Raw genomic sequence first — 14,865 nt, 5'->3', positions numbered from 1 at the left:
CACATATGTTCTCTTATTTTCTCTAATTTTGTGGTACTAAATGTACCGTTCTCTGGAAAGTTAGCTTTTTCTATTAAATAGGGTACACCTTGTAAACTTCCCGTTCTCCACCTTTTCCTCATTTCTCTGTATGTTGGTTTATCCATCTCCATATGGGATCTTCCTTGTCCCATTTTTAATTTCTGAGTAGTCACTTCTCCTTTTCTTTTCAGACTCTTTAAAATCTATCTCGATTTAGAGTAGTCACTTGTCTTTTCAGACTCTTTAAAATCTATCTCGATTTAGAGTAGTCACTTCTCTTTTCAGACTCTTTAAAATTTATCTCGATTTAGAGTAGTCACTTGTCTTTTCAGACTCTTTAAAATCTATCTCGATTTAGAGTAGTCACTTGTCTTTTCAGACTCTTTAAAATCTATCTTGATTTAGAGTAGTCACTTGTCTTTTCAGACTCTTTAAAATCTATCTCGATTTAGAGTAGTCACTTCTCTTTTCAGACTCTTTAAAATCTATCTCGATTTAGAGTGGTCACTTCTCTTTTCAGACTCTTTAAAATCTATCTCGATTTAGAGTAGTCACTTGTCTTTTCAGACTCTTTAAAATCTATCTCGATTTAGAGTAGTCACTTCTCTTTTCAGACTCTTTAAAATCTATCTCGATTTAGAGTAGTCACTTGTCTTTTCAGACTCTTTAAAATCTATCTCGATTTAGAGTAGTCACTTGTCTTTTCAGACTCTTTAAAATCTATCTCGATTTAGAGTAGTCACTTCTCTTTTCAGACTCTTTAAAATCTATCTCGATTTAGAGTAGTCACTTCTCTTTTCAGACTCTTTAAAATCTATCTCGATTTAGAGTAGTCACTTGTCTTTTCAGACTCTTTAAAATCTATCTCGATTTAGAGTAGTCACTTTTCTTTTCAGACTCTTTAAAATCTATCTCGATTTAGAGTAGTCACTTGTCTTTTCAGACTCTTTAAAATCTATCTCGATTTAGAGTAGTCACTTGTCTTTTCAGACTCTTTAAAATCTATCTCGATTTAGAGTAGTCACTTGTCTTTTCAGACTCTTTAAAATCTATCTCGATTTAGAGTAGTCACTTGTCTTTTCAGACTCTTTAAAATCTATCTTGATTTAGAGTAGTCACTTGTCTTTTCAGACTCTTTAAAATCTATCTCGATTTAGAGTAGTCACTTGTCTTTTCAGACTCTTTAAAATCTATCTTGATTTAGAGTAGTCACTTGTCTTTTCAGACTCTTTAAAATCTATCTCGATTTAGAGTAGTCACTTGTCTTTTCAGACTCTTTAAAATCTATCTCGATTTTGAGTAGTCACTTCTCTTTTCAGACTCTTTAAAATCTATCTCGATTTAGAGTAGTCACTTGTCTTTTCAGACTCTTTAAAATCTATCTTGATTTAGAGTAGTCACTTGTCTTTTCAGACTCTTTAAAATCTATCTCGATTTAGAGTAGTCACTTGTCTTTTCAGACTCTTTAAAATCTATCTCGATTTTGAGTAGTCACTTGTCTTTTCAGACTCTTTAAAATCTATCTCGATTTAGAGTAGTCACTTCTCGTTTCAGACTCTTTAAAATATATATATATATTTGACTCACCGTTTTTCACTTTTGTGCCTTCCACTGAGTTCTTTTGGGATCACGTCAGCTTGGGGTCCGGAGTAGAGTTCTCTCGTCCCTGTATGGGGTTAGAGCTGGATTTGCTATGTCCAGGATGATCAGTCAACTCTAGTCCGTTCTCCGTCAGCCTTGTGATCCCTACCTCGTCGCCAAATTGTTGTGGAATTTTCTTATTCCTTAATCAAGGTGAGTTTGATATACTTTAGACAAATGCAACACACAGAGAGCATGAGTTACCTTGCAAGGTATTTTATATTTTATTGACATTCAGTCTGCATCACAAGCATGTTGCAGAGAGAAGGTGGGCTCCTTCTCTACTTACAGTGATTTTATAATATCCCCACATGACACCCCTTTCCCTTCCCTCCTTTGAGCAAGAACACATCTGTGGGATACAAAAAATATGTCGCCATCTCTTATCTTAAACAGAACCTCTTGGTCTTTGCTCAAGGGCAAAGGAGCTGAGTGGTCTGCCACGTAGCAAAACATTTCTAGGGAATTTAAAAACAACAGGATAGACAGTCTCGAATCAATTTTTACAGAGATTAGAGGGAAGAACCCCACTTCATGAAAATTTCCACCACAAGGTCATAACCACCATAGGAAATAGTGTAGAGCAAATATCATTACATCAGTCAGTATTCTTGTGCGTATTGTGCCTTATTGCAACCCTTAAAATAAAAACTCAATACAATAAAAAAATCCAAGACAGTATTACTAAGTCCAAATTGTGGAGGTATCGAAAAATCAGCTGCTGCTGGCTGAATTTACCCGAAATGTGGTGTCACCTGCGGATGCGCAGCGGAGAGGGGCCGCTGCGAGGATTAAAAGATCTGTGACAGAACGGCCCTAAGGTCGTCAGCCTGGTAGCGTTTCGGCCCTAGGAAAAAGACTAAATCCAAATTGTGGAGGTTTCGAAAAATCAGCTGCTGCTGGCTGAATTTACCCGAAATGTTGTGTCACCTGCGGATGCGCAGCGGAGAGGGGCCGCTGCGAGGATCAAAAGATCAGTGACAGCGCTAAGGTCGTCAGACTGGTAGCGTTTCGGACTCAGGAAAAAGACTAAGTCCAAATTGTGATGCCAAGAACGTTTTCATTAATCAAGAACGAAAGTCGGAGGTTCGAAGACGATCAGATACCGTCGTTGTTCCGACCGTAAACGATGCCGACCCGCGATCCGGCGGCGTTATTCCAATGACCCGCCGGGCAGCGTGGGGGAAACCACGAGTCTTTGGGTTCCGGGGGGAGTATGGTTGCAAAGCTGAAACTTAAAGGAATTGACAGAGTCCCAGCTAGTCCCGCGATTCAACCGGGGGACCAGCGGGCGGACCTGGACGGACTCAGAGACCCCCGACACCCAAACCCCAACTCCAGCCCGACACCAGCAACCCTTGGGTGCCCAACCCTAAAGCCTGCCCGACTTAGAGTTACTATTGGCGGACACAGAGCCTGCCAACACCTGCCTGGACCTCCAGGCGGACGTACCCGAGCACCAGCCCGACTTAGAGCGACAGGGAAAGAGACGCCTTTTTCGGATCGAAAAGGGCGGACGTTTCGGTCCGTATCTCCGCGGCGGAAGGTCACAGCGACGCGTGGCCGGGCTCTTCGGAAACGTCTAGGCTGTCCCTTTCCAACGACGCCGGTCGTTGGAAAGGGACGGCCAAGTTTTCCTCGACAGCATCTTCCATGAAAATAATATGTTAAACACAGATATATTTACCTTAACGTTAGCTTCCTTCTCATGTATACTGATGTCAAGAGCTTCATACAAAGTAACTTGCTATTTTTGTACCCAGCTTCTCAAACATCTGAATAGAATAAAAACTAAACACATAGAACTGTTTACAATGTGATTTCCACACTTAGAGAAGCTAGATTCTTCCATGATAAAATAAAAACAAAAATGTCTGGAGGTGGAAGAGCAGGTTTATGGTGAACTGGGTCACAGTGAGATGGTGACATGTACTCATGTTATTAGGAACAACTAACTTCTTGTTTGGTTTCTATTATGAGTCAATGACTCACCTGATGAGACAAAACTGTACAATCAGAACAGTCATGATCATGTGTGCTACACCCAATGTGGTAAGTTCTCTCTCGCTCTCTCTCTCACACACACAGTCCAGTCTTTAATCCCACACTTTCCCTTTGTTATATTCCTCTGTCATGTTTGTCAACTGATCTAATCAGATGTACTTGCATGAATATCTCTGCAACTTTTTAACATTTCTCCGTTCCTTGCTGTTATTTATATGTCCCCTCTGTAGAAAAAAATGATGATCATGCTTTGCTGTGTGATTCTGGCAATTGTTGTCTTTTCTTACCTATACAGCTTCTTTTCTTAATGGTAAGCATTTAGAAAATTACACTTTATTCTCTACATATAGGGAGACTGGGGCTTGTTGTCACAAGAGACATATCACTTTAAGGTTTTGAAACAACATTTCAATGACACAAAAGCTTTTCTCTGTCAGTGCGTTTGTATACATTGGCTTCAAACACCGTCAATTGAATCACGTTTGTTGGTCAAAACATGTTATAAATTTGTATAGTTGAGCTTCCAAAAGATGTTAAATGAGCCGTCTGCTTTTATCCTTGGTAATCAAGATGAAAGCATTCAATGGTATTTTCACTTCAAGGTATTGCTTTAAAAAAAGATGCAAGAAAATAATAAAATAAATAACAACTACACCCAGTCTCCCGTATATGTATAATTTGAATAAAATATTTGAATCATCCTGTAATAGTGAGTGCATATATTGTCATCAAGATAAAGCATCAATGTCTACTTTCAATACACAATTCTCACCAACGTGTAGAACATACCATATCTTTTGATCAAATAAAGGGTTATATCACTTTTGACACTGACATTAAGTTGCTTATTCTACTCTGTATTTAAGAATGAAAATAAAGAAAATCATTTTATAATGTTGCCTTCAGTTAGATTGGACGATGAAGTGTTTGTTTTAAAAAGAATACATATAATAATTTTCTATTCAAAATGTACCCCCGATTATAATTTTACCCATTTTATTTTATGCTTTTAAATGCTCCATCTTTATTCTCATCTCAAACATTCATTAATTTACCGTTTCAGGCTGAAAGGACTCCAAGGCCCAACCAGCTTCTTTCCTTTCTTTTCTGATGGATGCCCATGTCCACAGGATATTCATTCTTTTTTTGTGTAGTGTGCTTCAATCAGACAAACCTGAAACACAGTGAGTCTGAAGACGAGCGCCCCCTGCTGTTCATTTCTTTAAAAAAGAACAGAGAGGGACACATTTCTTTTGGTTAGTTGTATTTTCCATATTCCATTTATCATCCATATTTCTTATAATGCAATAAGAAAATGGAGCCACTATTGTTGTTTGTATGTTTTGGTGTTACTGTGTAATTGTGAGCGGTATTTCGTGTAATTTTAATGTCGATTTTATTGCTTCAATAAGGGATGGTTGTCTTTAATGTATTATGTAAAAATCTATTAAAATGACTCCTTGTGAAAACCTGGTTTATCTTTTAATGTCTAACTTATTTCTAAGGTCCATGCATACAGGCAGGTCTTTTGTTATTAAATTTAGTTTGACATGGATTCAATAGAAAATAGCAACCAATCACACCAACAAATGTATTTCTTACTCTAATTATTACTGTGGTACGTCTAATCTTTGACATTTGTATGACCCTAACCAATTTAAAAGATTAGATGTAGCAAAGTAAGAATTAGAAATAGTATATGGTATTATTGCAAAATGTCATGTCACTTCTGAAACGGTGTGTGTTTTAGTCCATTGGCTGAGACTGATATTAGCCACACCCCTACATTTTATATCAAGAAGCGTTACTGTGTCCCTCTCTATCATAGCTACATGGTGAGTAGATCGGGCTTATCATTTTGAAGTAAAGGTGTTCAAAGGTCTAAAAATCTCTGTGTAACTTTAAGGAACGTCACTACCAAACATCTTTATTTCATAAAATTTAGTTTGTGTTTACATCTGTTCAGAACTGTGCTTGCAAACCATGTGCCGATAAGCATCTTTGAGCTAGGCTCAAAAGCATTCAAAATTTGTCACTACCAAAATAGTCATGACCTAAACGTATCACCGAATATCATTGTTTCTTTAGTGACAAAAAGGGACACATAATCCTTAATTCAGGGAAATAAACAAAACACTGTACAGTTATGAATACCATTAGTACTTTAGTATGTTTTAGTAGTGATGAATGTGTGCTGTAGGTTTTCTATTAGATATTTAGTGTGAAATGTGTGTCTGCTATATGTGCTGGCTGCGTATGTGCAAAATAGTTAGTTATTTGTATTAACATAACATGTTGAAAGTCTGATTCAGTTGTGCAAATTAAAAATTGTGATCACTACCAAAACATTACCATCACAACTGAAAATGTGTGTGTCTCGACCGAAACATGGGATGTTTTGTCAAAATTAAAGTATATTAAATTATCAACTAAGATGTTATGATGGGGTTTGGTTCAATGTATATATAACCTAATGAATCCTTTACCTCGAAATCGGTATCTTAAATGATTATATGCCTTTTAGTCAAGGTAAGACAAGTTTATTTATATAGCACATTTCATACACAATGGTAATTCAAAGTGCTTTACATAGAAGAAATTAAAATATCCATTTGACAGAACAGTGAAGAAATGATAAAAAAAATACAGTTTAGAATGGAAAATAAATAAAGTACAGTACTAACAGTCGGATGGTCAGAGGCATTTCTCATACGTAGCACCTAAACTCTGGATGTCATGATCGCGGGTGGTAAAACACGGACAGAGGACCCAGGTGCAGACAGCAGTTAAGGGGTTAACACAATACTTTACCCTGGACTCGACCCTGAAGGGGAACCCGGCAGACTCGACTGCTGCCGAAATGATCCCTCTATCTGCTGGGTCCTGTGATGGCTCATTCTGGTTCAACCACACCACACACCACACTGCAAAATATGCTAAATAAACGACCGGGACACTGCATTTATTAGATATTATTCACTAGAATTATTTAACTTATTATATAAAACACCATGTAGTGTGTTTTACCTTTTTTGTGTTTTATGGTTTATTTTCCCCTGTAAAGTTGCTTATTAATGATAATTTTTAATTTTGCCTCGTTGTGGATGCACTGTAGAGCTTGTTCAGAGGCTGCAGCTTTTGCCAGAGGGGAACTGGAATCCCCTGGTTAGGCCTGGTTTCCCTCTGAGAGAAATACTCCGTATGCAACCCTTCTAATGCGATCTACTTCCAAGAGAATTCGGAGGACACATAAAGTGTATCCTTCATTGCTAGAGATAACTCACAGTTCTTTGCGTAGGCCAACATCTGTTATTTTAATAAACGGTAGCAGATGCAAATTCAATCAAATATGTGGTTTTTAAATGTCAACAGTTTACAATTTGTGTCACGTTTTTTTTATCTTAGCAGGCATATGTAATAAATAGGTTTACAAGTGTTTTGTGATTTTTAAACCTTTTAAAACAGTGAGGCGAAATACATTTCATTTGTTAAACACTTTTGGCATTGTTTAGGTTAGAAAGAAACCAACTTTTTACCTCTAAAAATCAAATAGAAATCATTTTGATTAATTTGACAGGTGTGCGACGTGTTGTCATAGAACGGCTCAGGGAGTCCATCGCTGCAGATTCATCAGGATGATGGGGAGTCAATAACCACAGGCATGCAAAATAAGTTTTCCACCACATTTGCCATGGCCCTGACTGCTTTTGCCCTTTTAGGTTTAAGAGGAGGACTCTAATTGGAGAACAAAATAAACACTCTTGTACGGCTATCAATACATGGATATACCTGTGTTATACACTGTTCTTATACACTGACAAAAATGACACTTTGGACAAATAAAAATTACTTTATATTAGTATTTTTGCTTTGGTTAATATTAATATAAATATACACCAATGTTATTATTTTACAGGCAATATTGGAGTGTACTGGAATCAAAGTGGAGCTTCATTTTCTTCTAGCCATACTGAACAAGACAGGATACAATGATTTTCGATCAGATCAATGTAAAACATGCTGTTTGACACACTGTCAATATATTTTATATAACAGGGATAATATCACATAGTGATAAACATGTGTTTAATCTTTCTTGTTGGAAGGTGCATAATATATTTTAACAGTTATTCCTGTATTTTATTTTGATATTAAAAGAAATGAAAGAAAAGGGCATTTACCTGCTCCTGGTCTTGTTTGTCAGATCCCACGACTCACACTTGTCTTCGTTATGTAAACTTAATAATCAAACATCCGACATTCATTTAAATACATGTTACATTGCCGGGCAGAATTGACAGTAGAAAACAGAAAAACTGATTTCATGACCTTTTTTCATCAAGTTAACATCTTTAAAACTTCTGATATTGACATTTCCTATTAGGATAGGTTTTAAACAATGTAATGCCATTTGCACTTTTAAAAAGCACAGACAGGCATACAACCTCTCAAATCTGCCACTGCAAACATTGTTGGTAGTTTTTTGGACATGTCGATTAAGCACCATGATGCTTTTTGGTAAACGTTAAAGTCGAGGAACAGAAGTTGCAATACTTTGCCGTATTGTGACTTGTATCTTAGGCAAACGGCTTCCGAAATAAGACATTATTTTACACATTTGCCTTCACTTTTTGATTGGTTTGTTGTACGTTGGACCTGCAGGGCAAGGCAGTACAGTCCTACCTCTTTTTTGTTGCCAGTCATGTGGTGAAGAGTTGTTGTTGAGAGGGGTAGAGGAGCTTAGCGATTTTGATTAAAGATTACAAGTGCAAATTAATAAAAAAAGAATTGTGTGCACGGATAAATCATTTATAATAATCACTGCAAAATGTTCATGATTCATTGCATGGTGACTTTAAAACATTTTTGACTGGAACAAACTTTTTGTTGTGCTGTCATTTCACTACTCTTCGCTAGATGGCGGTAACTCACTTTCCACGCAAATGGACGTGTTAATACAAGACGAGTAAAAAGCAAGCATGGCGTCTTCGTACTATCAAGACATGCAGGAGCATTTTAAGAATAATAATAAAAGCAGAGAGTTCCCGGCTCATAGCGCTAAAGTGCATTCGGTAGCCTGGAGTTGTGATGGGAGGCGACTGGCATCCGGATCATTTGATAAAACCGCGAGCGTGTTTGTTCTGGAAAAAGATCGACTGGTAAGAGACTTTATTATGGTGTTCATCAGACTTTATTTGTACTATGAAATCATAAATCTGATTCTTCTTCGTGTGCGTGCGTGCGTGTCATTTTTGCACTACAAGTATAAATTATGCTGAAAAATACACAACATAATGGTTTCCACTGTGAATTCCATTCAGTGTTTACCATTGAAACCAACACACTACCAGTAGAGAACCCCCAGATTTAACCCCCTAACACTAAACCAATACAATTCCCATTATAACCATTAAATACATTTCTGTGCGTAATGGATTTCTTTCTTAAAGCTGTCTACTTGTCATTAATTCACTATTCCCTCCGGTCAAAAGTGCTGACACTTTATTCTACTTTTATTTACCAGGTAAAAGAAAACAACTACAAAGGTCACGGAGATAGTGTGGATCAGCTGTGCTGGCATCCCACCAGCCCTGATCTGTTTGTCACTGCATCAGGAGACAAGACCATCCGCATCTGGGATGTACGGACCACCAAATGCATGGCCACAGTGAGCACCAAAGGTGTCGCATTTTACATATTGTAATATATAAAAGTATTAAAAAAAAGATATTGTTTCTATTAGTATTTATTTGTAGAAAGAGGTGAGAATAACAGACACGATGCTCTGTATTTAAAACAAGTTCATATTCACGTTTTAAGCAATACAACAGTAATATTTGTACACGTATTTAGGAAAAGTTCAAAATGTACCACAGTTCTTTATGTTTTGTCATTCTTTCGGGATGTACATCCCAACAGCAATGTATTTTACATTGATGACTTGATTTCACTCCTGAGTTTTGATTTTGTAGAAATTCAACTGGGATGGCCGCAATACATTTACAGTAGAAATGCTGATTAAATGGAAATTTGGAATGGTTTTCCAAAAACAATTTCCATGGCTGTATGTGCTTTCTATTGATGTTATTTGACCAGTGTGTGCTTTTTCTCCCTTGTCTGTTAGGGGAGAATATAAACATATGTTGGAGTCCCGATGGTCAAACCATTGCTGTCGGAAACAAGGATGATGTTGTAACTTTCATTGACGCCAAGACACACCGTCCACGCGCTGAGGAGCAGTTTAAGTTCGAGGTCAATGAGATTTCCTGGAATAATGACAATGATATGTTCTTCTTAACAAATGGCAATGGCTGCATCAACATATTGAGGTAAACTTGAGCTTTTAACTGACACTTCATTCATATTTTGTGTTGTGAAGAACAGTCTTTTAAACCAATAACTTTGTTTGTCTGTATTCTTTCCAAAGCAACCTGCCAACTTTACAGTCCGTTTATGTCCACACTTATGATAATCAAATGAATCAATGCATTATTAATGATGTCTTTTCAGTTACCCCGATCTCAAGCTCATTCAGTCAATCAATGCCCATCCATCCAACTGTATCTGCATTAAGTTTGATCCCACCGGGAAGTATTTTGCCACAGGAAGTGCAGATGCTCTGGTCAGTCTGTGGGATGTGCAAGAGCTGGTGTGTGTTCGCTGCTTCTCAAGGTCAGTTGATGTTAGAAATGATGTTGGTATTGTATTTTATTTGTTTTATTGAGAGAGAAAACAAGATGAACACAAAAATAAGAGCAACTAGGATTAAGGTAAACAATACAAATAGCAGTACAACAGTTCATATAATTTTAAAGTCAACAATTCACTTCATGCTATTATTAATTATAATATATCTTAACAGAATATGTCAAATGATGACGAATAAAGTATTGAGTTTTTCACTTGATTTCATGTCCATTTCATTCTCAACAGAAAGTCTAATCTAACAATCTTGTTAAAATGTCTAAATCTGAAACTAAAATAGTCTATCCTTTAATAACTAAAATACCTTTTCATTCATTCTTAATTCATGTACTTCCACAGACTAGACTGGCCTGTGCGGACGCTCAGTTTCAGTCATGATGGTAAAATGTTGGCTTCAGCCTCCGAGGATCATTTTATTGACATCGCTGAAGTCGAGACGGGTGAGCCGAGATACATGATGCAATGATCTTTAAAGCTTGTGTTTGTGTAATAAGCTGATTTGTGCTTGTTCTTTATCTAGGTGAGAAGCTGTGGGAGGTTCAGTGCGAGTCTCCGACCTTCACTGTCGCGTGGCATCCAAAGAGACCACTGCTGGCGTATGCATGTGACGATAAAGAAGGCAAATATGACAGCAACAGAGAGGCAGGGACTGTCAAACTATTTGGCCTTCCTAATGACTCCTGAGGACCAGTGTTATGTTGCAGTGTTTTAGTTGGTCTATAGACTTCTTTAAGCCTTCTTTACATGTTTAAGTTTATATATGCCTCGTTTGTAGATAAATGGATAGTTCCACTTCAACTAGTTTGATTAGATTTCTTAATACATGTGAATTCAGTGTTGTAAATAGTTGAAATATATTTTGACCAACAGATGGTAAACTAATACATGTCAACATTCAATTGCAGCTCATATGAGATGTTTGTATTAGACATCGTAATACAAATTAAAATGACAAATTCAATAAGCAAGTGTGAATCACCACAGACTGCAGCTACTTTTGAGAACAAAAAAAATGAGTTATTTATATCATTCGATGTTTTAATATTGGATTAATCGAGGTCCAGTTTAAAAGGTTAAAATCAGCATTTTGTTCTTTAGTAATAATCTATTGCCTTATATGTGAAAAAATTGGACACCTTTGAGTTTGTTTCAGAAATGACCAACAGAGGGCAGCAGAAGCTTTTCCTAAATGAACATGACATTATATGACAGGCATTCCTGTATTTTTTAAGAACCAACGTTTTTGTACTGTGTGTTATTAAATGGATTTTTTAAACCTCAATGATAGTTGTCGTTTTATATTAAGGAATAGGTGAAACAACCAAGCAGTAAAATAAATCGGGTCTTCACTTAATGGTCAGTTTAATTGATGGAATTAAAGATAATGGGCATTTTGTTATTAGAATGATTCTGGAATATTACATTTGATGTTGGCCTGGGAAAACTAGTAAATGTATCAAGACTGCTGCAATTGCACATGCTTCAGAAGTTACTAGACAACCAGCTGTGGGTTTGGCACCAGAGTTCATGTTGGCACTCTATACAAGGACAACATGATGCCAAGAAAGTGTAATAGATATTCAGTCAAATACATTTAGCCTGTCTGTGACTTTACTGTACGTTGTAATCCCCCGTTATTTAACATAATTTTGCCATTATTACTTACAGATTTCCACGTATAATGTCCAAAGATGTTTCATGTATTTTTGAAATACGGCCAAAAAACTAAATTACTGAACAATTCAAGGAAATATTGAAACGGGGAAACCATGTAACTTTACACGAAAACGGTAATCTCACAGTTTATTTCTGGTGTTTTTCTTTACAGTGACCATACAAAAAATATGCAGTTGTTGCAGTGCAGTGCTGTCGAGCTTAATAAAAGTTGTTCAGATGGACCACATAGTCATGGTAAATTTGAACTCATTTAAAATACCAACTATTCTTCCCGAATAGACGTTTTCTTCTCAGCTGTATATTGTGAAGCAATGCTGTCATTTTCAAAGCTAAATATTGACTTAAGTCAGCATTGTGTCGTGATTTGTCTGAGGTAGCAGCGTGGAGAAGGGTAACTGTAGGTGGAGCGAGTCTCTGGTCTCAGGTCAGCAGCCTCATCGTTAATCTTGCTCAGCTGTGACAGACTTGCACAGCACGAGTGTCCTCCATGCCCACTTAAGGAGCTTCCAGCCTGGCTGGTGGCAGCTGTCCTCACCCTTCTTTGCTGATTCACCACAGCAGGATGCGGCAGGCCACTTCCATATCACAGAGATGCAGTCATCATTTAAGTGTTTCCTAATTATATTTCATTTTCTCACTGTAAAAAAATACATTTTACACAATTTGACTTGTCTTTACAGTCTATTTTTGAAAACCTGCCAGAAAATGTATGTTTTTTTCTAGTGTGAAAAGATATCAGTGGGATTCCACCGTAGGCTATGTGTAGGTTTGCATTTATACTTCTGTTTCGACGACGTGCAATTACACATGCAGACCGCTAGGATATGTCCACGGGCGAATGAGGAAACGCGGTGCTTTTCCAGATTTGTAATTTCGACACAGACGTATAAATCAGCCTTTACTGTCATTTTATTATGGTATATCTGACATATATGTTTTGTTGAAGGTCAGATAGTCAGGCACCTTGTGACCTAGTGGACGATGAGGTTGTGTAGAGTAATAAATTGGAGGGTCCCACATGGGGGAAGATTGATTGGATCCAACCCCTTCAACCCTCTGCAGTCACAATGAATTTGTTTTTATACCGTAACAACCCCCCTCTATATAACTCTTATAGGACATACCTGATTACATTTTTGTGTACAATGAAATATAAAACTGTAACTGGATTTCTTTTGGAGTAAACCATGACTCACAAAATAACAATTTGCATTTTACATGCAGTATATTTTAGTTATTGACATTATATTTGTGTAGATGTAATATTTTACTGCTTTGTGCTCAGATGAAATGAATAGTAAGCGCCCTAGATAGGCCTTTAGTTTACAGAATTTTATCAGCAATTGACGGAGATAACGTCAGCGTGCACAGTGTTGAAAATACAGTTATAAACTAAGATTTAAAACGAGTCCTTTTACTCTTAATGTGACAACAGAATCTGTTTAAATTCTTCATACGTCTTAAAATGACACAAGTTACACAAATGAATATAGGCAGACGTAAAATACCTTCTGCTCCTCTCAGGTAAGATGACATGACACATTTTCGTATCTCCCGTAATTTCCATTTCAATAGATTGAGGTTCCAGGTCCCTTATGAGACTCCCTGCGTCTCTCAGGTCTTAATGGATTAGTTTTTCCACCATACATATCATTGGCTTTCTACTCTTCCAATTTGTCTTTCAGTCTTTGCTCCAGGAATTAATGGGACTTGATTTGAAACAAAACATTTTTGACATGCAATTTATTAGCACCTCACAGTAACCTTTGCTGTCCCAACATGCAAGCTCTGGAAACATTGTTGTCAGTCAATATAATTTGCAATTGTTGAAATATGTTTTGCCACCAGAACCATTTGTGTTATTTTCTCCCTATATTTAGATTCTTTGTAAAAGTGTCTTTACAGAATTTTTAACTTGTTAGATTTCATTTTAGATTTGGAGTTGTTCAAGTGTAAAACATCATGGCATTAAATACTGCTTAGCCCTATTATCCCAACAAAATAACAATCATGATATAAGGTAGACAGCCTCCAAGTACTGTATCCTTTTCCTTTTGCACTAGTCAGGGTTGTAGAGTAATGACCTTGAAAGAGAGTGGAATTGGATAGACCAGTGTATATAAAGTGAGTAAATGGGGTTATTTCGTAGGGTGGCCAATAGGTAAAAGAAAGCGAATGTTTGTGATGATTATGGGAGATTGGATAGGAAAAATAGTTTCAGAGTTTGATGTGAAAGAGCACAATAAGATTACACAGGGTCCAATGTGAAAGACTGACAGCATGACAAGACACATGAAAACTATGAGAAACGTCCAGGTTATCTTGAAATGGTCTCTTAAATTTTTCCATGGCTGCATTGGCTGTAATATAAAATCTCTTGTTTTTATTCAATTACCGATTTGAGACATACATTTTTTTATATAATATTTTAATTTTGTATTTTCCAAAAATTTCAAAGTAACAGATTTACAGATATTGTATTATGCAAATAATCTCATTCTGTACATTTTATACACTCATACCCTGAATCAAAAACCTTGAATGTTTGAAGGCTTATCATCTTTATTCCGATGATATCGTCTCTCAAGTTTATCTTATAGTCACATATGAAAGACATTCATTTGTTTAACTCTGAAATGCATTGATTTAGTGCACATGATGGATGATCAGTTTGTCTTATTCTGTTAATTTATTTATGGTTTTCCAAACAAAGGATTAAGAGGCAAATCCACGGCACTGTGTTTGGACAAAGGGTTTTGCTCGAAGCTGCACTATGCACTCATTTGCCACATTTGTGATTTTGTTAGCAAGTGCAAT

The 14,865-nt window shown here is 36.8% G+C and overlaps 1 protein-coding gene across 1 annotated transcript; it reads left to right on the top strand.

Annotated features, from left to right (window-relative positions):
* The first annotated feature begins 8,356 nt into the window (after positions 1 to 8,356).
* On the top strand, positions 8,357 to 11,653 carry thoc3 (THO complex 3). Its single transcript, XM_079480492.1, has 6 exons — positions 8,357 to 8,825; positions 9,191 to 9,347; positions 9,791 to 9,995; positions 10,177 to 10,338; positions 10,711 to 10,811; positions 10,892 to 11,653. Exons 1-6 carry the CDS (start codon positions 8,646 to 8,648, stop codon positions 11,053 to 11,055), a joined length of 969 nt encoding a protein of 322 aa, XP_079336618.1. The 5' UTR covers positions 8,357 to 8,645; the 3' UTR covers positions 11,056 to 11,653.
* Positions 11,654 to 14,865: the final 3,212 nt, after the last annotated feature.

Source organism: Barbatula barbatula, assembly GCF_947034865.1.
Source record: "Barbatula barbatula genome assembly, chromosome: 18".
Lineage (NCBI taxonomy): Eukaryota > Metazoa > Chordata > Actinopteri > Cypriniformes > Nemacheilidae > Barbatula > Barbatula barbatula.
This window is presented reverse-complemented; position numbering and strand designations above follow the sequence as displayed.

What these genes read in the sequence shown, in the direction of transcription:
- thoc3 (XM_079480492.1), top strand. Translation starts at nt 8,646, where the DNA reads ATGGCGTCTTCGTACTATCAAGACATGCAGGAGCATTTTAAGAATAAT. An exon ending in TGTGTTCGCTGCTTCTCAAG is followed by an intron (nt 10,339 to 10,710) that starts GTCAGTTGATGT and finishes GTACTTCCACAG; the next exon opens with ACTAGACTGGCCTGTGCGGA. An exon ending in CATCGCTGAAGTCGAGACGG is followed by an intron (nt 10,812 to 10,891) that starts GTGAGCCGAGAT and finishes TTCTTTATCTAG; the next exon opens with GTGAGAAGCTGTGGGAGGTT.